The following is a 22752-nucleotide window of genomic DNA, read 5'->3' as shown; positions in this document are numbered from 1 at the left end:
GTCTCCCCAGCATAATAGAGCCGGACCAGGGGGTCTTTATCCCCACACGCCAAAGCGCAAACAACACCAAGCGCCTATTGCACGTGATCGATAAAGCATGTTATAACGCCACGGCCCTTCTCTCAGTCGACGCTGAAAAAGCGTTTGACCGGGTTGACTGGATCCATCTTGACCGGACGTTAGCAAAATTCGGAATGGGCGAGAGGTTCAGGGCGTGGGTGGCCAGCTGCTACACATCCCCTCGGGCAACGGTTAAAGTGAACGGAACGAGCTCCACGCTGTTCGCCATACGTCGCGGCACGAGGCAGGGCTGCCCGCTCTTGCCCCTGCTGTTTGCCCTCTATATAGAACCTTTCGCCCAGCACGTGAGAGACAACCGGCCCATCACGGGCATTAAATTCAGGGGCGAGGAACACACGTTAAGCCTATACGCGGACGACATCCTGGTCGCCGTGGACAATCCCAGAGTCTCGATACCAGCGTTCCTGGAAGAGATGGAACGATTTGGGGAGGTGTCGGGCTTTAAGATGAATGTCAGCAAATCGGTCATTCTTACCCTGGGGTGCATTTCCCACCAGGCCAACAGGGGCTCGTTAAATCTGGGAGGGCTGTCCACACAAACGGCGCTCCCATATTTGGGGATTCAACTAACGCCCAGCACGGCTCAAACAGTGGAGCTGAATTACACTAAACTGCTCACACGCATCCAGGAGGATATTCGGAGATAGAAACAACAGCCGCTTTCGTGGCTGGGCCGGGTGGCGACGGTCAAAATGTCCCTGCTGCCGAAGGTGTTGTACTTGTTTCAAACCATTCCAATCACCCCTCCGATAGGCATGATCAAGAAGCTGCAAGACACGATACAGCAATACGTATGGGCTGGCAAGCGCCCTAGGATGCGACGTGACCTGCTCACGCGCGTCCCCGCAGAGGGGGGTTGGGGGTCCCCGACTTACAGCGGTACTTTCAGGCTACACAGATGCGATATCTTTTGGAGTGGTCCAGGCCGATGTCTGAGAAGCACTGGCTATTCCAGGACAGGGCCATGGCTGGGATACCGCTCTGGAAGATTCAATTTTTGGCGCGAACAGATAGACCAGCATATATTAAAAAGTCACCCATCACCAGGACGCTTCTACAGGTCTGGGACGCGGTAGCAGTGACAAAAGACCTCACGTCCTTTCCCTCGCCAATGACGCCACTATTTGAAAACCCGGCGTTCCCACCGGGAATGGTCCCTGGCTCCTTCCCGCAATGGACACTGACCACGTGCAACTCGGCAGGTCACCTATTTGACACGCAAGGCTTTATGACACTGAAAGCTATACAAGATGGGTACTCCATCAGTAAACCGCAAACCTTTCAATATTTCCAGCTGCAACACTGGCTCACCAGTACGGACGTCATGCCACACACAGGCCGCGCTCTTAAGCAATACGAGAAATGGCTTCTTACCAAAACCTCGGATAAACGGGCGATTACAGAACTGTACAAGATGTTAACTCCCCCCCAGCCACCAGCTAAATCCGCAGGACAGCGGCGGTGGGAGCGGGAGCTGGGCCGCACGCTCTCACACAAGGAATGGCAAGACGTCTACTATCGGGCACATCACGCGGCCCGTAATGTAGCCAGTCGGGAAGCAGCGGTTAAAATGGCATATTACTGGCACTTAACACCAGAGCGGCTACACTAAAGCAATCCTCGCCGGGACCCCTTGTGCTGGAGAGGCTGCGGACACATAGGAACAATGCTCCACCTGCTCTGGGAATGCCCGACGGTACTGGAGTACTGGGAGGAGGTACTTCGAGATGTAGACGACTGTTTCGATACAGAGATTCCCCGTTTCCCCGCATACGCGATTCTAGGCCTACCCAACAAGCTCACTTTTCCACTCAAGTCCATTCGGGGATGCCAAATGGGGCTGGCAATTGGGGAGGCAACACAACATATTTTCTCACTCTGGGGCACCCCACGGACACCCACACACACAGGATGGCTCCACAGACTATGGTATATACTGGGAATGGAACGGATACAGGCGTCCATAACACAGACTTCCGACATCTTTAGGGAAACTTGGGCACCCTTAATCTCTTTGCTGTCACGGGAATTTCACGAGCTCACTTGCCCAAAATACCTCAAAGTCCTTAGATAGTTGCTGAATTCCATAAACCACCAGAAGAAGGGACATGAAAGGTCAACGAAGGATACACTCGTACGTCACGCACCTACACAGCAGAACACACCGGACAAAAGGGAGAGGGAGGGAGGGGGTTAGTTCCAAGGGCAGTATGGTTGGGGTTAGGGAGGGTCCAGTTGGGAGGCAGGGTTCGGGGTTTTGAAAGACAGTTGATTACTGGGCGGGACTCGTGCCCTCTTGCATGGACTCATGGCACTTTGCTCCAGAGAACAGCCTCCCGAGGCTTATCGCGAACTTTGGGGCGACAGACGCACTGGGGCTATGTCTATTTGATTGATGTAATGCTGTACTTGAATGCAAGTGAAAAATAAAATAAATTTGATCCAAAAAAAAACACTAACAGAAATTCTGTACATAAGTCCTAAATAATTCCCCACTACCCTTCCCTATATATGTCTGTTACTTTATTATTTCAGGTACTTCGAGACCTTATCAGAAGAAGGATTAATATATCCGTCTTCCCACCTTTCCATATGAACAACCAACATTGTTGATAGGAGATCACACACAGAGTCGCCCTCGGTCTCTGTACACCCTTCACATGGTCCTGAAGAAAGCCCACCTGACCCTTCTGGGCAACTAGGGGCTGAAACATGTCGACCTATTTTAACCACTAATCACAGTGTACGAGAGCCCTAATAACTCTCTATTACACACCAACGAATCTTTTTAATCTTATACTCGAATCCAGACCCATTAAAGACATTCATCTGGCTGTACGAGCATTTTTACAATACTTGCCCCACACATCACTGATCACTACTGCCTTAACCAGACGTAAACCTCCGGCTGGAGGATGCATAACTACTAACCCAGTGATTATGCAAATACGTGATTGAATAGCAGAGAATCAAGATATACCGGTCCAACATAAGATCTAACACGTGTATGAGGGTTTTTTAATTTGGGACTAATCGGTACGCAACCTGCATACACAGGTTATGCAGGACAAGTGATCCTTCCCCATTTGATTTTGAGGCAATGCTGTTATGCACATGTTTGGTTTCACCCCGATGCTTGCATGCCTTATTCGAAGCCAGAGGCTGACTTGGTGCACCCACGCCTTTTGTCTAATATCCTTCACACTGGGTTCCCGCATGATCCCCAGGACATTCAAACAGTCTCCACCACATGCTGGGCGTGGGTTCGGTTGCGTAGGTTACTTGGGCTTGACATGCTCTATTCTCCCGCATTGGCCCTGCCTAACCCCTCTTTGTTTCCAATTACTGGCGAAGTTCTTGTACAGCGCACACTGGAAAAGTTTCACATCCGTACAGTAGGTGATCTGTTTCCCAACTGACATGTTTTCTCCGTATCTGAGGATGCCCGATTTGCAGACCGTTCCTTTATGGACACATTGTAATGGGAGAGGTGTGGCGCCGCGGCCAGGGCGACTGACGCTGGAATCTGGGGATCAGGGTTCGATCCCCGGCTCCGGCGGCAGGTTAGCCCAGCACCATGCGACTCTGGGCAATAGCTTGCTTAATCTTCCCGACGGCCCCCAGCGCCTAGAGACCCTAACGGGTGATTGTGCGCTATACAAATGTGGATTATTTATTTATTTATTTATTTATTTAATGAAACGGGTGTATTCCATGCTTCGTGCCACTTTTCCTTCATTCCCTGCTGCCCCTGATCCCACCTCACCGCTGACACTATTGATACAGAGCCCCACTGGTGCGCATTTGGTTTCCAAGCTTTACAAACATTGTGGGACGTCTAGACCTATATCTGATGCTAGAGTGCGCGCTGCTTGGGAGGGGGATTTGTGTAGGCCTATCACTGACAGTCAATGGGAATGGTGCTGTAGGGTGATCAAGGAGATCTTGTTAAACAGCAAACACAAGTTGCTTCATTTTAAATTCCTTCGCAGGATATATCACACCCCTGCCCCCTCCCACAGAAATGATCCTACTAGGCCTCATCTCTGCCCGAAATGTTTGTCCCCATTTGCCTACTTTGCCCACCTCGCCTGGACATGTCCTAAAATACACCAGTACTGGGTTCAAATGCACGACACACTGAGTGACATCCTGACTTTGCAGCTACTGCCCACCCCTGAGATCGCACTGTTAGGCTATGTAGCAAATTTTCCCAAAAAGGTCAGGAAACTGGCAGCGCTGTGCTTCCTGTTGGCCAAGCGCGAAACTGCTCTATTATGGGGTAGCGAAAGGGCTCCTTCACTGCAGGCTTGGCTCCGTAGTTTAGCCTATTGTAATGTTAATTGTGAAGAGTACTCCGCCTTGATCCCCTGCGCCTCCCGCCCTGTAGACATTTGGGGGCCATATCGGGATTACATTGACAGAAAGCGGGCTGGGCACGACACACCAGTGTTGAGTGGCATTACGCCTGCGAGTATTGGTTGAGCAACAGCCCCGAACTCAATGCCAGACCCCTGTTCATTTATGTCACTGCACGTTACTTACCAGACTGTTTTATGGACGCCATGTGTTATTTATTATGATTCTTGTTTCATTTTTGCTGCTTAGAAATTGTGCCCCTTGCATTAACCAGACAAATTTGACATTTAATTGTATGATATTTTCAATTCACAATATTGGCTATGATTATTGTCCATGTAATTCATTTTTGTGCGTGATTTAATGTCATTGCTACCGCAGATTATACTGTAATGTTCAGCTTCCATTACTATGCAAAAACTGAAAATAAAGTTTAAAAAAAAAAAGGTTATTCATCCATATTCTATCCTCGAGATAACCAGGGATTGTACTGCCATTTTGAGATCTGCCATAGCGATGAATGGTTTCACTTTTCTAATGTAGTTTAGATGAAAACGGGCACTTTTTGCCATAGTTTTGATGTGGGTTTTCATGTCAAGGTTCTCATCCAGTGTGATCCCTAGAGATTTCAATGAGTCCACAAGCGAAGGGGTGCCATTTAATGCTGTGATCAGTTTGGTCCATTCCTTCACTTCTGTGTGGTTCTTTGGTGGTGAGATTAATAAGAATTCAGTTTTTTGTGCATTTACCCTCAGATGATTGCTAGTTAACCATTGTAGTCACGTTTTTAGTGCCTCATTAATTAGCTTGATGTCTTCGGGGGATGTGATCCTGATGTATATCTGCGTGTCGTCTGCATACATGTGAAAGGAAATCTTTGAGTTTCAGAGAATTTCTGTAAACGGTTCGACATACAGGTTGAATAGAGATGTGGATAGTGTAGATCCTTGGGGAACTCCAATTGAGTTAGGGCAGGATGGTGATAGTGTCTGGTTGACCAGGAATCTTTACGTTCTATACTGAAGGAAGGATTCAAACCATTTCAGCACATTTCCAGACATTCCCGTCCTGTCATGGAGTCTGGTTAGTAGGTTTTCATGATTTACCGTGTCAAATGCAGAAGACAGGTCAAGAAGGACTAGCCGACACGTTCGATTCTGGCCTAGGGCCTGTAATGCGTCAACGACAATATGTAGGATCGCTGTTTCCGTGCTGTGTCCAGTTCTGAATCCCGACTGACAGTCGTCCAATAGCGTGAAATTGGCGATGTGATTGCCCAGTTGATTTTGCACGCATTTCTCAATTAATTTGGCAAGTAATGGAATATTGGTAACTGGGAAGAAGTTATTAGGATCTGCCGGGTCTGCTGTAGGTTTTTTGATGATAGGGACTACTTGCCCTGTTTTAAGGCAATCTGGCAGGATCCCTTGGGAAAGAGAGGCATTTATTATTTTTGTCCATATTGGAATGGCGCTATGGCTGATCTCTTTCATACATTTTGAGGGTAGTGGGTCGTTATAGTGGTTATTAGGTTTGATATCCAGGAGTATTTTGGCGATGGTATTTTGGTCATATAGTTTGAAGGTATTCCACTGAGCCTTGTTTTTTGTCCTATTATGGACGATATTCGAGGTGTTATTGATTAGTGAGAGTGGTTGGATAGGGAGGTTGTCCGTTGCTCTCCTGAGCTCTCTTTCTAGCATGTCGGCCTTGTCGGTGAAGAATGTAGCATTTACACATCACATCTCCTTAGGGGTGATTGATCAAATCAGGTGGGTTTTTTTCAATATGGGAGAGGGGGCATGTAAGATCTGAGAAGCCTTCAGCTTTGATCATTTTCTTAATTTTTGTTTTTGAATATGCAAACACAGGTATTTAAGTTTCACTCGCACACACAACAGATGCAGTGCAAAGTTCTCTCAACCTAATATAAACTTATTTTGACTTGTGCTTGTGTTGGTTGTCTATTTATTTATGTATTATTGTACGACCTCCTCTGATGTGTCTACAAAATGTCCTGAATTCTGACCTTCTGTCCTTAATTTTGACCCTTTGTCATGAATTTTTACACTCACTGTCCTGAATTTACACCCATGTCAGTTGGTCACCCTATGTAGGAGTGTAATGGTTAGTAGCTGTGTTGTTACTAACATTGGCATTATAGAAGGGGCAATAAGTAGTGCAAGCTGCAGTGGCCTCCTGACGAGAGTCCTGGCACTTATATTTTTTACAAACTAAGCACTATCTAGAGGGTGTACCTCAAGTGCCTAGAAGTGCATGGACTCTTTCTTATATACAGTGAGAAGGATGGAGCATGCCTGGCCTTGCAGGAGAAGAGGTCCTCGAGGTGGGGAAGCCCAATGTGTTCCTGGCATAAGGAGCATCCATAAAGTGAAGCCAGAAACGACCATTGCTGTAAAGAGGCACCCCTGCCATCCCTGTGCAATTCCCATGTGCTCTGCATTGGGACTTTTGAAACTCTACTACCACTGTGTTCCCTGGCAGTTGGCTAAGGGCTCGAAAGACTGATGTACTGCTGCCGATGTCCGGGTGCTGCTGCACCTCCACGGAAGCAGGAAGGCCTGAGTGACCCAGAGGCCGCACGCCTCACCCTCGAGGCTACACTTCCACAGAGGACTCTGCCTGGAAACAGCAACTGTCAATCTGAGCAGCTCTTTGCAACCGAGTGGGGAGATCACTGAAGCTGAACACGAGGGTTGCAGAGATCTGATTCATTGATTTCATCCTGCCAACCCTGTCCAGAAGTGAGGCTGCCACAGCGGCCTCCCATTGGAGAGAAGCCGACATCGTTGGGGCGGGCGCACGAACCACACTTGCTGCACAGCTACACCTCCAACGATAACCAGCAGTTAAATGCAAGGTTTACCTTTCACCTGTAGCAAAAGACTAGTGTGTGCATACGAGTCTTATGCATGCACTTGAGACTTTTGCTGAGTGGTAAAGGATATTCAGTTGGTTTGCACATTTGACCGGTACCTGAGCGATGCCTAAGCCTTTACTGTGTTGAGGATCCTACATTTAAGGGGAGAAAGGTACTGAAAGAGGGGATGCCTTACTTCTAAATACTGCTCCTATTACAACCCTGAATTACGTACTTGTGGAATTTTTTTGCATTGAGTTTTGCTGTAAAGTAAAGTACTTTCTTTACAAAAAAGATGAGCACTGGACAGGACAATTTGTTATTGTGTCTTTTGATTTCTGAGCTCTTGACCCCCGCATGACCTCTCTGAGAAGCCTGTAACTTTTGGCCTTCGCTGACCTTAGAGCCAAGTATAGAAAGGGCATCATACCAGCTCTTTCATTTATCTCCCCATTTTCGTTCAAGTTGGCACAGGTAAAATTCTTGGGAAAGTTGTATTAAATCGACTCGAAGGTTCGGTGGTACAGAAAACATCTCAACTGAGTTACAGGCTGGCGTCAGGTCTAGGGTAAGAACAATTAACCTCATTATTTGGCTATATTTGATATGCCATAAATACATTGAAATTAAAAAAATCATAATAATATTTATTGACCTGAAATCAGCCAGACAATGCTATGGGAAACATTGCCTATGCAGGGAGTAGAGGATTCTATCCTACGTATCGTAATGGCCCTACATACAGGCAACATGGCTAAGGTTAGGTATATAAACAGCTGTTGAATGTAGCAAAACATTTCCGGTAGAAAAAGGCTTTTAACAGGGTTGTATGTTAGCACCTCTACTCTTAAGTCTCTTTCTAAATAATCTAGTTGACCTCCTATTGGAGAATCCTATTGATGTCCCTATGAGAGCTGGCAAGTAAGTTCAGGTCCTCCAATTAGGGGCCTACAGGCAGATCCATGTAAGGTTGGGTATGACACCTCTGATCTGGTGAAAGATCCGTATTAAAAAATTAGGTGGGAATCAAAGTTAGCTACGTTAGAACCAGGCAGTAGAGTGAGCCATTACTTTGTGAGTAGAGTAGATCGCGGTTGGAGGTCCTATGTAGACCAGATCTATCCAGAACTGAAGCGTACACAGTATATCAATTTCAGATCGGGCATTTACCTTGTTAGATGTGTAAGACTTCAGTGAGCAAGCAAATATTTTGATTGTATGCATGGGCAAAAGATAACCTTTTGCTTTTTTGCTTAAAATTTATTATTCCTCGTAAAAGATTGTTGCTGCCTCTGTTTAGGTACTACGATGTTGGCTCCGTTAACACTGCCCTAGTTTTCCGTGTTAGGATGGACGATGACATATTTTTTAAATCTGCAGATTCATATCTCTGGACAACCTGGCCACGCATAATAGAGGTTTTTAACTAGCCTCACAGTAATGCCTAGCATTATGTGGAGCCATGAGATGAATTTGAAACATTTGGCTTTTAGAAGTCATACCTGATGAGTAGCGATTTATATACTGTATTATTATCTGTACCTCAATATTTTAATGTACATAGGATCTGTGTATTGCAATAAGGATTGTAAGTTCGTTAAAAGTCTATTGTCATCGTCACTGTGATTCAACTTGCACTTTATCGGACGTATGCACCTTACAGTATTTAGTATCTGCACTATGATGTTTTTTTCTACATAGGATTCGTAGGCTGTTAACAATTTTAGACTATTATTCTGAACGAGATTCGGCATATGCACCTTGCAGAATTTTATTTTAATTGAGAACTAGTATGTACTGTATTTAGGGTAGAAGGGTACACGCTGCTACAGGGAACGTGCAATGCCAAGTTGGATGAGGAAAGTTTAATAGAGTGCGACAATGCTATATCTTGTCTATAGAGGTAGGTTGCTATTATTTTTAAATGTTTTTAACTGGAAGGGTATATTTCTGTTTTGGACTTCGCTTGTAACTGAAATGTATACAGTTTGTGTTAATGTATGGCTCAGTGCTGATACAATGAAGAATATTGATAAGTACATTTGTCTTCTCGCTACAATTTCGCAGATTCGGCCAACGAATGTGCAAGTGTGAAAAGATGTACTGCTGCAGAACTTTTTCTATAATGAATGACTGATGTTTAATGTCTGTGTCCTAAATAGAATGTCTCATTTCTCCATCAGGATGACAACGCATTTATCGAAATATCGCTAAAGCTGGCCAGCATCTACGCTGTTCAGAACCGGTGCGTAACCCAATAATATTAATAGTAATAATAATGGCAATACAAAAATATAATGATGCTCTTTATTGACCTCGGATATGTGAGCTGCAGGTCACAGCTAGAGTCATGGAATTCCTATTGGGCATGGATCCATGTTGCCCAACCTAGGGGATATGGTTTCTCGCCAACGAGAATTAGTCATCTTGTTTACTGTGTGAACCCTACAAGACACAGTATCTCTCCAATGCAAACCTGCAGCATTGCTATCAGTTCCCAGGGACATTTTATGATGAAGTCAGATAGGAGGCCCCTATTGCAAAAGCATGATACTAAATATTCAGATGGTGTTCCAATTCATATATATGGCTCATTTATTTAAAAACGATTATATTTGGGCGAGTGGTTTAAGGAAATAAACGTGAGCTCCATGCTCACTCTGCATTACTAACACTATGATTTCCAAGTAAAATTTGTAAAACATTTGCAGAATGTAACATTTTGTGGTTAATTCTAATGCTTGCTAATTGCTCCCTGATTTTATATAGGTACTTGCAATATCGTACATCCCACTTCAAACCCTATAATGCAGTGCCTTTCTATATCGTTGAAAACGTCCAGACGAAAAGCCAGACCTGCATTTCTGCTGCAATTTTAGTTACCAAAGTATTTTTAAAGTGACTAGTTCCTGGCAACACCCACTTTTCATAGCAATAAACCAGTTTTTCTTGAAAATTCTACAGTTCTACGTACAATTAAAACCCTGGCATACTCAAAGACTGTCATCATAATATATTAATATATTCACCAGATGACAGTAAATGAGGCCGGTGGATTATTTTTTACAGGACAAATAGGTTTTTTTCAGTGTAATTTAACATGAATTTGACAAAAAGGCATTGGTGCACTTTACATAAGAACCAGATGTACACTTTTTGTAGGCAATGGCGTTTAAGTGATTTGCCCAGAATCACAGGATATTGAGCCAAGGCTGATATTCGAGCCTGGTTTCCCAGGTCCAGCGTCAGCTGTTCTACCTGCTAGCCGACACATCCTCCCAGAGATGCCATAAAGGAGGGCACATACTTCCTCCTGTATAGCATCTCCTCACTTTGACAAGTAGGTATTTAGAAATCGCAACACTCCTACATCGCAAATAACAGATGTGAGCTTTAACTCACCGAGCCATGTTGCTGGGTAGTTGTGTTTGGATCGGGTTGGCATCGCTGTTTGAAAAGAACCTCGTAGAGTATGTATATGGTATTTTTATTGTATTGTATTGTATTGGGAACTTATATAGCGCTCGGCTGCCCCAGCAAAGGGGCGTCCCGGCGCTGCGAGCAAAACTAAAAACAGAAGGGGAATACCAGAAGAGAAAAGATACAGTTACTGAAAAAGATGGGTTTTTTTATAGCCTGAACTTACCCAAAAAGCAGCATAGCGCTAACAGGGTCAAAGAGAAGCATAAAGACAGCGAACAATAGGAGAAGTTGGTAGGTTGTGGATGGCTAATACCTTAGTGTTCTTTAAAGAGGCACTTTTAAACTCTTGAATAAATTAGAGTAGTGTGTGAGTGTTCCTGAAGGATATGGGGACGTTTCAGAACCTGAGTGCCTAGGTTGACAAGACTTGCTATCTTGTTTTTTCCTTTTCACGCTTCTTAGTCTGCAGTCTGATGGTGTCCTGGCTGCCAGTGTACTGAGAACCTGCAAGATAGGTGGCAGTGTTTTTGTGATGACTTTGTAAATGATGCAACTGGTTTTGAAGATGGTGTGGGCAAATATCCACAATATCTTTTCTGTCCCTAATGCAGAGTTCTCAGATTAACTTGTTTCCATATCAAGCAGTACTTATAACACTGTTACATCACTGGTGGGACGAGTTTTATCCCTTGTTCCTTATCTTGATTTCCTTGAAATAGAAATGTTGTTTTGTTATTGAAAAGCTTTCTATACCCAGTCCTTAGGGGTACATGATAGCCTCTGTGGTAGCAGGAAAATATATGCATCTCTCTACCACTCTCCTTTGCTTTCAGTTTCACCTGGCCCATCTGAGTTGCATACAGACTTTAGTTCCCATTTAGAGCCTTGGGAAGAGAAGACCACCTCCCTCCCAACACCGACCAATTAACCCCACCCCCACTGGCATGCAGAAAAGAGGTTCACTCCCTAGAACTATTTAAAGCCACTGTTCATCTCTGCTTGCCATCTCTTTCTTGTAGGCACACCCTGGCCTTTGCTGGTTATGAATTTTGCATTTTGACTTTGGAGGAGAAAACGGAGAAGCAGAAGGAATTGCCAGTAGATGAGCTCACAGGTGAGCACCAAGAAAGTCATTATAACTTTTCGAAAGAATATTCAAATCCGAACCAAGAGAGCTGTGCCATTCAGGTTAGCAATAAAAGAAGAAAAAGACGTTATTGTTGTAAGTGGCTATCTGCATAACCTGATAACATATATACTGTCACACTGGGCACTATCCTTTGACAAAAGACACTGCGTTTCACAAGGGATTCCCAAGCCATCGAGAAATAAATGACAAGCACTCTGTCAGAGCTGACATGACTGTTTTTGTCAGTGTCTAAAAGAAATGACAGGCAGTGAGGTAGCGGCAAAGCTACTTCAATGAGAGGTACACTGGCAAAGGAAACGAGACAAAAGGGAGGGAAGTTGAGACCATAGATACATCAACGGGGAGAGAAAGACAGAGAGCACAGATTGGCAAATTACTGATAGAGGAAGTCTCGCATGAATAGAACGTGAAAGAAAAAGGTGAAGTTTACCAATATTACATCGAAAATATGCTTTAAAATTGACTTATTTTCGAAAGGTGAGACTGGTGCAGTTTCATTGCTCTCTAGTGTACACTTTTTGCATAACCTATTTCTCTGTGGATGAAGCTAAACCATCACTCTATGGATTTGAACATTTCTGTCAAGTGTTGGTCACTATCTGGCAGTATGACTCACTGCATTAGGGGCTTGCTCTTTACATCTTTGTGTGACTTGAATGGAACTTTAAATTAAATTTGATACATTTAGCACCTTTGTATATTGCTAACAGTATCATCTGCAATTTACACCACTTACAATGGTCTATCTATTGCGAAAAGTGCTGTATCAGAGCATGTTATTATTATTGGACTTAGATGCTCAAAATGCAATATTTTGGATTCCTTTTCTGGAAATACCATTAACACAGAACCCACTAAGCTCTGAGGTCACTAGGTAATTTGCTACATAACGGCTTGTGAAAGGCTGCCTGGCTAGAACAAAGCCCATGGGTTGCAGACTGCTTACCAAGTATGTGCCCACTTATATTGTGTTAGAAGAAATTATATGAATTCGTATTAATTAGTGTGAATATAGATCGATCATGCTAAACTAGGAAGTTTTTATTTGTAGTTCTGCTGTCATAAGAATAGTTTTAATATGAAGTAGGAAAATTATTTAAGGCACATAGCACTTGGTTTTGACTGCTTTCACCAAATTAGACATTTGTAGTTATAACAATGTTTGCTGGTATATTTTAAATGCCATTATACTAAACTGGAACAACAGGTCCATGCTATGCAATTCCTGAATATTGAAGCACTTTTTTCTAACACTTCACTGGGCAAAGTTATCTGGATTATATTCAATAGTTGGTGGTTTACAGTTACTGATCATTATTATATGACATACGACTCAGGGTAACAATTTCTCCATTGAGGTCTAATGAAGTAATCCTGGGCATGCCAACTGATTGAAGACAGATTTAATGTTGTTATTTATTAATGTTTTATCTGGTAATCATATTGTGATGTATTGTAAGTTTTAATTAACTAAACAATAAATTCTTACCTTACCACCAACTAGCAGGAGGCAAGGTCCCTTTTTAGTTCAAGCCTAGGCAGCCCGTATGCACTGTCTTCGAGACATGTGTTATTAAGTCTGTGGGCTTTGAACACGCCCAGCGCTTATCATTGGTTCTTTCATCTGCCTTTAGAAAGTCATTTGTTTTCGTTGGTGAATAGTATATATTTGACCCTCCTTTTGGCTGTTTTTTTCCACCCAGGAGACTGTCCTTATAACATGAATCCTTTCACTATCGGCCATATGTTTAGTTTTGGCACACCACTACTTCTTTCCGCTCACTTGGGCTTTGTTTCCTCTACACATTCACCCCATACACGTTCACTGGAAAGGAGTTCAACCATTGCCGTAGTGCGATCGGCATTTGTACTTGTTGTAATTTTGTTCAGTTTCACTATTGTTTAATTGTATTTGTTCCGATAGTCATGTTTTTTGTAGGCACGGAGAGAGCCAATGCCAAGACTCAAACCTGGTTCCCTAGTCCCAAAGTCAACAGCTCTGTATGTTACGCCCCATCGTCTCACTTGAAAAGCAGTGTGTACATTATTAGTCCCTTGGCCCTCAGCAACTGCATTTTTAGTGTTGCAGGCAGACAAATCTTATTCTGCTCATATGTGCGCATACTATTATACTTTGGAATGTGTCATAATAGCTGACATTGCACAGAAAAGTGACATTTTCAGCCATAATTCCAATTAGCTGTTCTTTAATATGGAGGACCTTTATTTACTGTCTCTGTCTCGATAAAAAACTATTCTCAATGGGTTAACCGTTCACCCGTGACCCCGGCGAGCCCCGCGTGCAGCGCCAGCCCCTAAACTCTAGACCACATTTTCCTCAGGATTCTCCTTTGTTGTGAGCCCCCTTGATGGATGGGGGGGCTGTAAAACTCGGCAGGACAAAAAGCTGCGCCCTGCATCAGTGTAAATTTTCTTGAAAGTGCTTGGAACAGCAGTTTTGCTCGCAGGAAAGGAGAATCCACTATCTGTCATGGCTGTATTTGTGAATGAGTGCAAGATTAACTACTTTGAAGGTGAGTCAGCGCTAGGAAGGTCCCTCAGATGGGAGGGTCGCTCTTTATATGTGAAACGACCAGAATCAAAGGTGAGGCCAAATGTGGACATGTCTGTTCCTAGTCGAGTAACTGAAGTAAAAAAAAAAAAAAAAAAAAAAAGAACTTGTTCAATTACATACACTTGTGCTGCATAAAGGCCATAAATATCCTGAGGATCAATTCAAAAATGAAAATTAAAACCTGTGTAAACGCCATGCTATTCCTCTCGATCTGTTATTTTATTTTGCTTTTGTGTGAAACTGTTTATGTTAAGCTTCATCATACGTTGTCACAATTTTTAATGGCATACAACTGAAGTGTTTTTTTCCAAAATGTGTACAAGGTAAAAAAAACATTTAGAAAATTCCATGACATGGGGAACTCGACAGAATAGTAGGGGCATAGTAAGCATCGCATTGTGGCTCTATCAGCATGCAGAGTGAGTTTGTAGTATTTTTGTGAACCTTATACTTTTCACTAAACTATGGTCTTTGTGATTTATGATGCAAAACTTATACCATCATGATCACATGGAGGCAATCGTGCAGTCGGACTAGTGATCCTTTCTTTATGTTTACTTATAAAGACAAGCATTTGCAATGCAATAGGTCTCGCATTTGCGAAAGTTTGAGCTATTGGCATTGTAAATGGCAATGCCTTTCTTTTATGCGTTTGAAAACCTGCAAGCCGTGCGAAAACGGGCCCTTTGTACTTATAGTCCTTGCTGATGAGAGGCAAGGCTGGCAGTCTCTTTTGCTGCCAGCTTTACTTCTTGTAGGTGGGGGCTGTGCGTGCAGGGTGACTGTGCACCGTTTTTGGGTTTTCGAAACATGTTAGTGGAGGGCGTTGTCATTTACAATGCCAGTGGCACAGGCTTGGATGCGCGACCTATTATTGCCTTGGAGATGCTTGTTTTGGGTGCTTTATTCTTGGTGATCTGCCCCGGTTGTGAGTGCACTTGTTCTTGGGGACTAGTGCTTATTTTTCGGCATTGGGCTTTGGCCTAGAGCACGAGATGTGGGGGGGTGGAGAGGGACAGCCATCTGTGGGAGAAGCAGGTTTCAAAATACAAAGAGAACCCGTACCTGCGGATGATCCATTAAGGCTGTCCGATGCCTTTGAATCAAATCCAAGCATCGAGAGAAGGCGCAACAGACATCGTGTGCCCTCATTGCTGGGACAACTGTAGAATGCCGGAAACTGCAGAGTAGAACAAAGTTGAAAGTCCCTTGCAGCTGATTTACCACCAAACAACGGGTCGGTGTTGCAGCATGGCAGAGCTGCATCGGTCTTTCATCCTTCTGGGGATGATGGATGGAGTTCCGCAGGGGCAGGGGTGTGAAGTGCAGGGGATCTCGGATGGAAGATGTTTACACATGGGTTCAAAGGTGGGAAAGATATGGAGGATGGGGCTACTGGTGTGATGGATGGGAGGGAAGGGTGAACAGTCGCTGCATTTATCGCCGTCGATGTAGGCATGAATGGTTTGCCAGGTGGTGGAGGAGCAGTGTGGTGACAGACAGTTGAATTGGTTGGCAGTGATGCACCATTTGGTGGGAAGGGGTGACGTCGGAGGTGCGGTGTTGTGTTCTTGCATGGAGGGGCAGCTCAGGGGCCAGCGTGTTGAAGTGGATGAGGAGCGCTTGGGTTGCTGGGGTTGTTTCGGATGGTGTGCCTGCGATTATGGAGGGGCGGGGGGTGATGACTTGGGACACATGTTGCTTTCGCGTGTGTGGGGGAGCAGCTGGAGGTTGGAGGGATTGATTTGGCCACTGGACAATTTTCTTGTGTGGCACGCGCATGCAGTGGGAGTGTGAACTGCAGGTGGATGTCTCGTCCAGTTGGACAGCTGTGCATGGTGGAATCCCCAGGGGCAGGGGGTCTAGCACTCGTCCTCCAGCTGAATCTTTGTGGAGGTTCAGTGGACTCGCCGTAGCGGGGCTAGGGTTGGCGGGAGTACACGCCCATGGGCTCTGCCTGAACGGGCGGTGGGAGGGAGCGATCCTCGGACAGGTGTCTCTTCCCTCTACACTGCCAGCAGGAGCCGTCAGAGTTTTCCCGGGCTGGTTTTGGTGTGGAGCTTCGGCCCGATCACTGGAATCTGCTTTGAGGAGATGGGGTACGCCTTCGGCCGGGAGGGAGACTGCAGCCCTGCGTGGGTAGCGGGTGTTGCCTAGAGCCGGTGCACATGTTGAGTGGTGCGGTCAGAGCGGTGGGTGGAGCTTCCGTTGGGGGCGGAAGATGCAGCTTTCTTTGGACGGGATCTCGGTGGAGCTCACCTGCACACGCACTGTTTGTAGACGTCCGGTTGTGGCAATGGGATTCGTGGCAGGGTACTCCTGGCACATCGGGGGGGGGTGAATGCGCAGGCCTTTCGGACTTTGACAGGTGTGGGGAAACGCCAGCATGATTATATCTGCACGGGGGCACCTCTTGTGAACAAGTGTGAAGGCGTTGGCATTCGGCTCCCTGCCTTGCTGGCTGTGCAAAGGTCTTTGCAGCAGCGGACGGGCGCGTGAACCTGCTGGGTTGTCCTAGTCTAGGGGCGTAGGAGGTGATGCAACCGCGGTTTGTGCTCCGCTTGCAAGGGTCACACATTGAAAGTAACAGATTTGGGGGTGGGGGAATTGATTTCCTTCAGGGAAAGAGGTGGGAATTGTGAGATGAACACTCGGGAGACTCCCCCCCCCCCCCTCTTCAACCCTCGAGCCATGTGCTTCGGTGAGTGTCAAGGAAGGCGTTCCTACTGTTGGGGGTTGCGTTTTTGCTTGGAGTCTTGTCACGCGTGCCTGTGGGTGGGCTTCGGTGGGCACGCACACACGGGTGGGGGATTGCAGGGAGGCCCGGCGCTGTGTTGGTTGTTTGGAGCGGAGATGCACTCGGTTTGTACGCTGTGTGGTGGGGAGTGAGATTGCTACACTGAATCGTGCCGGCTGTGACATGTATGTTTGTGTGCCTGCCCGGGGGAACTCCGGCCTCCGAGCACCCTCCATGCCGCTCCCGGTTGGCTCGTCCACTCCTCCGGCTGGCGCCCGGTGCCAGGACCTGGAGTGGCCACCCACCGACTGGGATGCTCGGGCCGTTGGCTGCCAGGTCCTGTTCTGGTGAGTGAGTGGCGACCGTGGATGGTTTGGAGTTTCGGGAGTTTGATGCTGCTGCTGGCTTGCTGGCTGTGGGTCCTGATGCCACCGCAACCAGCTTGAATGATCCGGGTGGAGAGGGCCTGCACAGCTTCCCATCAAATGGGGTGGGTATTGTTGAACTGTGTGGTGTGGCATCTCGTGTTTTCGGCACGAAGAGGCGGTGGACGTGCTGTGTTAAGTCCTGCAGTTTGTGTGGTGTTGCGCTGGGATGCTGGCCAGCTCGGTGGGTCAAGTGTGTAGCATCGAGGCATGGCTTTGCTAGACGCGCCCGAGGCTCGGTCAGAAGGGAGGTTCATTTCTCTATGCGCCAGTCCGGGGCGAGGGCTTCTCTAGCCGAGGGGTTGCATTGTGTGTACACTTCCATGAAGGTGAAGTGGTTTTTGTTCGTGCCGGCTCATTCACACAGTTGCGATCGGGACGTCTCCCTATAGATGTGATTGACATGGTCAGCTTGCTGCTTGAATAGGGAGGGGTAGGAGAGAGACGCGCACGGATTGTGGGTGTGCACATTGCCGTGGTCTGTGGCTCATGCCCAGTGGCGGCGCCTGCAGGCTTTGCTGTGCTCCGGTCGGTGCGTGCTGCGCAGTTCGTGCGGCACAGGGAGGGGGCTGCCGGGGCAAGGACACATGGCGTGCCGCGGTTTGGAGAGGACTCGGAGGTGGGAGCCGCAGAGGTACTGCTGCTGTGGTCGGGGGTGTTGTGGGGGATGCCGGGGTGTGGGGGGCAGCGAGGGCTCTGGGCGTCGGGGCTCCTGCGGCCTCTCGGTCCCTCTGCCTGCTGCTGTGCCAGTGGTCGGGCGGGCAGCATTTCACTGCTGTTGGGATGCGGCGGTGGGGGGCTCATCCTCAGCGTGGGGGTGGTGGAGAGGGGGACATGGGGCGTGGTGGTGTGGGACGGTGGTGGGTGCGGAGATGTGCAGTGGCGCTGTCCGGCAGCGAGTCAGAGTGAGCACGATTTGTTGTGTCACCTGGAGGTGAATGTCGAGTGGAGCTTCTGCCACATGGCGCCACGGTGGGACGCCCGCGCACGAAACAGAGGGTAGATGTCTCGGCATGCCGCCGGGCGCCTCGCGTCCTGCTCTTCCGGGGCGCGTTCACACTGTTGACTCGACCCTGGTTGGAGCGCCAGCTGTGCACACTTTTTGGCAGGCACGTTTCACGGGCGCGTCCACAGACCACAATCGGCGCATGCCCCGGTCTGTACCACTTGGCAGGCATCACAACCACAATAAGTCTCGCTGGCGACAGCGCTTCGCGCTGCAACGCCAGGCGAGACCTAAAAAAACGTTTGTTATAATGTGGTGGTCTCAGTTCAGTGCGAGCTTAAGGTCTAATTGTGTTTAACTGTTGGTTTTACTTGAGGGAAAGATCTATAACCGCAGACAGTATGGGTGAATTTTGAAGTACTTTAAGGTCTACAATTCTCCTTCTTCCTTTCTAGTTTCTTGACCTCTGCCCCCTCGCTGCCCATAGCTGCCTTTTATTCTCCTCTGAATTCCATTCTTATAATTCTAATTTTTCAAATATTAAGTATTATCCAAATCGTGTCACAATTAAACAAAGAGAGTATTTCCTTGTGCTCTTCCTAACCTTCTCATTCTCCCTGCCCTACAGCAGTCTATATTGTACATCAATCGTTAAGATCTGTTGTGACGGTAAATATCCTTTATAACGATTTTTTTATCACGCGGACTTTGACTCCCCATACCTTTTCTCCGCATTGTCCCATACCCCCGCATAGCATTACTCCGCAATTTTTTACATCGCACGTGCATTTATCACGCATGCCTTTACAACAAAAATCGTTGTAAAGGTATGTATGGTAAATGCACATACGATGTAAAAAAAAGAAAATATTTGGGCGATCCACGTCGTTGTGAGGAATCAGGCTTTTCCGTTTCCTCACATCGATGTGCACCGCCCCTGACAGAGAGAGGACGTGATTGAGGAAGCAGAAGCAGAGAGAAAATACGAGATGAAAAAGAGAGAAACCACGAGGAGAGAGAGGTAAGGGGGAATGAGCCTGGGGTGGGCGTTAATTTTTAAGGGTTTAGGGTAGTGTATGTGTAATGTATGTGTAGTGTTTTAGGGGTTAGGGTAGTATTAGTGTTGTGTAATGTAGTGTAGGGTAGTGTTTTAGGGGTTAGGGTAGTGTTTGTGTAGTGTAGGTTAGTGTATGTGTAGTGTAGGGTAGTGTTTTAGGTTTTAGGGTCGTGTTTGTGCAGTGTAGGGTAGCGTATGTGTAGTGTAGGGTAGTGCTTTAGGGGTTAGGGTAGTATTAGTGTAGTGTAGTGTAGTGTATGTGTAGTGTAGGTTAGTGTTTTAGGGGTTAGGGTGGTGTGGCTGTAGTGTAGGGTAGTGTATGTGTAGTGTAGGGTAGTGTTTTAGGTTTTAGGGTCGTGTTTGTGTAGTGTAGGGGAGTGTATGTGTAGTGTAGGGTAGTGTTTTAGGATTTAGGGTCGTGTTTGTGTAGTGTAGGGTAGTGTTTTAGGAGTTAGGATCGTGATTGTGTAGTGTAGGGTAGTGTATGTGTAGTGTAGGGTAGTGTTTTAGGATTTAGGGTCGTGTTTGTGTAGTGTAGGGTAGTGTTTTAGGGGTTAGGGTCGTGTTTGTGTAGTGTAGGGTAGTGTTTTAGGGTCGTGTTTGTGTAGTGTATGTGTAGTGTAGGGTAGTGTTTTAGGTTTTTAGGGTTTTGTTTGTTTAGTGTAGGGTAGTGTATGTGTAGTGTAGGGTAGTGTTTTAGGGGTTAGGGTAGTGTTAAAGCATTTCTGATGACTGAGCTACTCGTTCCCACAACCAGTGTTGATTTTTACTACTTGTGTTGTAGGTAGCATGTAAGCTGAATGAATAGATATTAAGCGAGCCCTTGGACCGGCAAAGGCTGGATATCAGGTAAATTGTAGTACCAAGAAGCAAACAAACAAATGGGGAATCTATTAGGACAGATAGAAAACTAAAATCAAGCTATTCTCATATATTCCACAGACAATTATAAAGGACAAAGCCCTGATGAGAACCCGACAATTGAAGTGACAGGGTTCGAAACGCGTCGGCATTTGAAAAAGATGTACTTTGAATGTCCAGTAGACCAATGAATCTACTTGTGGTCTTCAAGAAAAATTCTTTTTGTTTCTAAAAATGTATTCTTTGTTGCAAATAATTTTTGCTTTTGAAGTATATTAGTTCATAAATAGTGGACTGTTCAGGTAAATGCTGCATGGTATTGTCACTAGTGTTATTACATAACACCAATCATAATGGATGTCTGCTGAAGGAAAGTAAATTTGAATTGCCTTTTTTGTATATAGATGTATTGTAAAATTGTAAGTATATATGTCGTATTGTAATGTATTTGTTTGTTACAGTGTTTTTCTTAGATGATGAAAATGAAAATGATCTAAAAAATAATAAAATAAGAAGGTATAAATAAATGAAACCTCACAAACTTAATTGAGATCAGTTTGTGTTGCTCAAATTTTGAGTTACAAAAGAGATGATACAGGGGGTAAGTTTGTATTTCATACTACATTTACTTATGGCTCTTCAGCCTGCACCAGAAAATCTACTATGCTTATGCTCTGTATTTGGTGCTCTTCTTTAGGAAAAGGTGGCTAAAACCCTTAAATTATCTCTCTCCAACATATTAGGTTAAGTTGAGTGTCACTAATAACACACTAGATAACATAGGCTATACTGGTAAAAAATGTTTCTATATGAAAAGATGGGTTATGGAAGCTTCAAAGTTCATTTAAAAATCTGTCGCTTATTTCACATTTGGAGAGACACAACTTTGCAACTATGGATCACTGTAAATCAAAGGATTATTAGATGCTATGGATGGGAAAGTAGATTGACATTGCAGATGAAGTATTTCGGAAGCTGTAGAACATGTAATGTGGTCCTTAAGCTACTTTTAATTCAACATGTATGGAAGAGCTTAGACACAATTAATTTATCGTCCGACTTCAGTGGCCAAACCAAGCTTTAGACCGCATGCAAAAACCGCATTGCCTAAAAAACACACATGCATAGATCCAAATATACATGATCTGTGGGCTTTCTCTGACTACATCTCATTCAGAAGCAGAACTTTCCTTTTGTTTTTAGGTTTCGTCCTGGCGTTGCAACTGCGTAGCAGTTGCTCCGCCCAGGCGAAATCTAATGTTATCTCTATAGTGGGGACTTGAAACCGCCCCTTCTTCCATTGGCTAGGTCCATAAATGGAGGCTAGCCATTGGAAGAGATTGGCTGTCAATCACGTTTTCCCGTGAAAACGCGATTTGGGGGCGTTTCTGGGTCTTTTTTTAAGCCCCGCCCCTTGTTGCCGTGTGTCCCGGGCCGCGCTGTGATTGGCTGCAGGCCCGGGACACCCCTGTGACGTCATTTCCCGGGCCGCGCTGTGATTGGCTGCCGGCCCGGGACACCCCCGTGACGTCAGCCAATCACAGCGCGGCCCGGGACCTGACTTGTTTATGTGGGTTTAGATGTGCGGGCACGCTGCTCTGTACCAGGGCAATTTCATGGCGGAGAAACAGGGAAATAATTTGGAGAGATGGGTTTTATTAGCAGGCGACTTGCAGTTATGCAGATATGCACTTTCTAAATTGCTCCTTTGGTAAATTGGCGTTTAGCGGTTCAGGGCACTGTGCCTGTTCGTCCTTTCTGGGACCTGCCGTAAAGATGCTTTCAAAGCTCCCCATGCCGTTATTTATTCATGAACAAAGAATGTGAGCTGGCAATCTGCCAGCGTCAGAGTGTAGCTCCAGCGAGGCTTCTCCCATTATGAGATCTGATCATAATTGGTCTGACAGCTTAAAATGGCGTCGCAGGACTCCGGGGCTAATGGCAGGTATCAGGGCATGCTGCGAGACGAGGCAGCAGCTGTCCTTGTAAGGCTCGCACAGCAAGAAAGGAGCTGTTGACCTGGTGGTGTTAACAGGACGAGGAAGGTCATGTCCTTGACATTCTGAATCTGTGAGACGGCTGCAGGAAGCGGCTTCATTGTAATGTTACACGCAGTGGCAAGGGCAGCCTGAACCGTAGTGTAAACAAGGAAAACGGACATTCATATGCGGGTTTCATAGAAACAAATCGCTGCATTTGTAGTGCAGTGGGTTTCTCGAGCCTTTGAGCCCTGGTCAGTGCCGATTAAACCCTGTGG

General features: G+C 45.9%; 1 protein-coding gene across 3 annotated transcripts in view; it reads left to right on the top strand.

The window, feature by feature from the left end:
* The window catches only part of TTC19 (tetratricopeptide repeat domain 19), a 217180-nt gene that overhangs the window by 188744 nt on the left and 5684 nt on the right, over nt 1-22752 (top strand). For all 3 annotated transcript variants that reach the window (XM_078679988.1, XM_078679987.1, XM_078679989.1), the window contains exons 6-7: nt 9505-9566; nt 11764-11858. In XM_078679988.1, coding sequence (XP_078536114.1) covers nt 9505-9566; nt 11764-11858 — 157 coding nt within the window. The remainder of the gene's footprint in view (nt 1-9504; nt 9567-11763; nt 11859-22752) is intronic.

The sequence above is a fragment of the Lissotriton helveticus genome, chromosome 3_1 (genome assembly GCF_964261635.1).
Source record: "Lissotriton helveticus chromosome 3_1, aLisHel1.1, whole genome shotgun sequence".
Classification (NCBI taxonomy): Eukaryota; Metazoa; Chordata; class Amphibia; order Caudata; family Salamandridae; genus Lissotriton; species Lissotriton helveticus.
The sequence above is the reverse complement of the archived record's forward strand: the minus strand, read 5'-3'. Positions and strand labels throughout refer to the sequence as shown.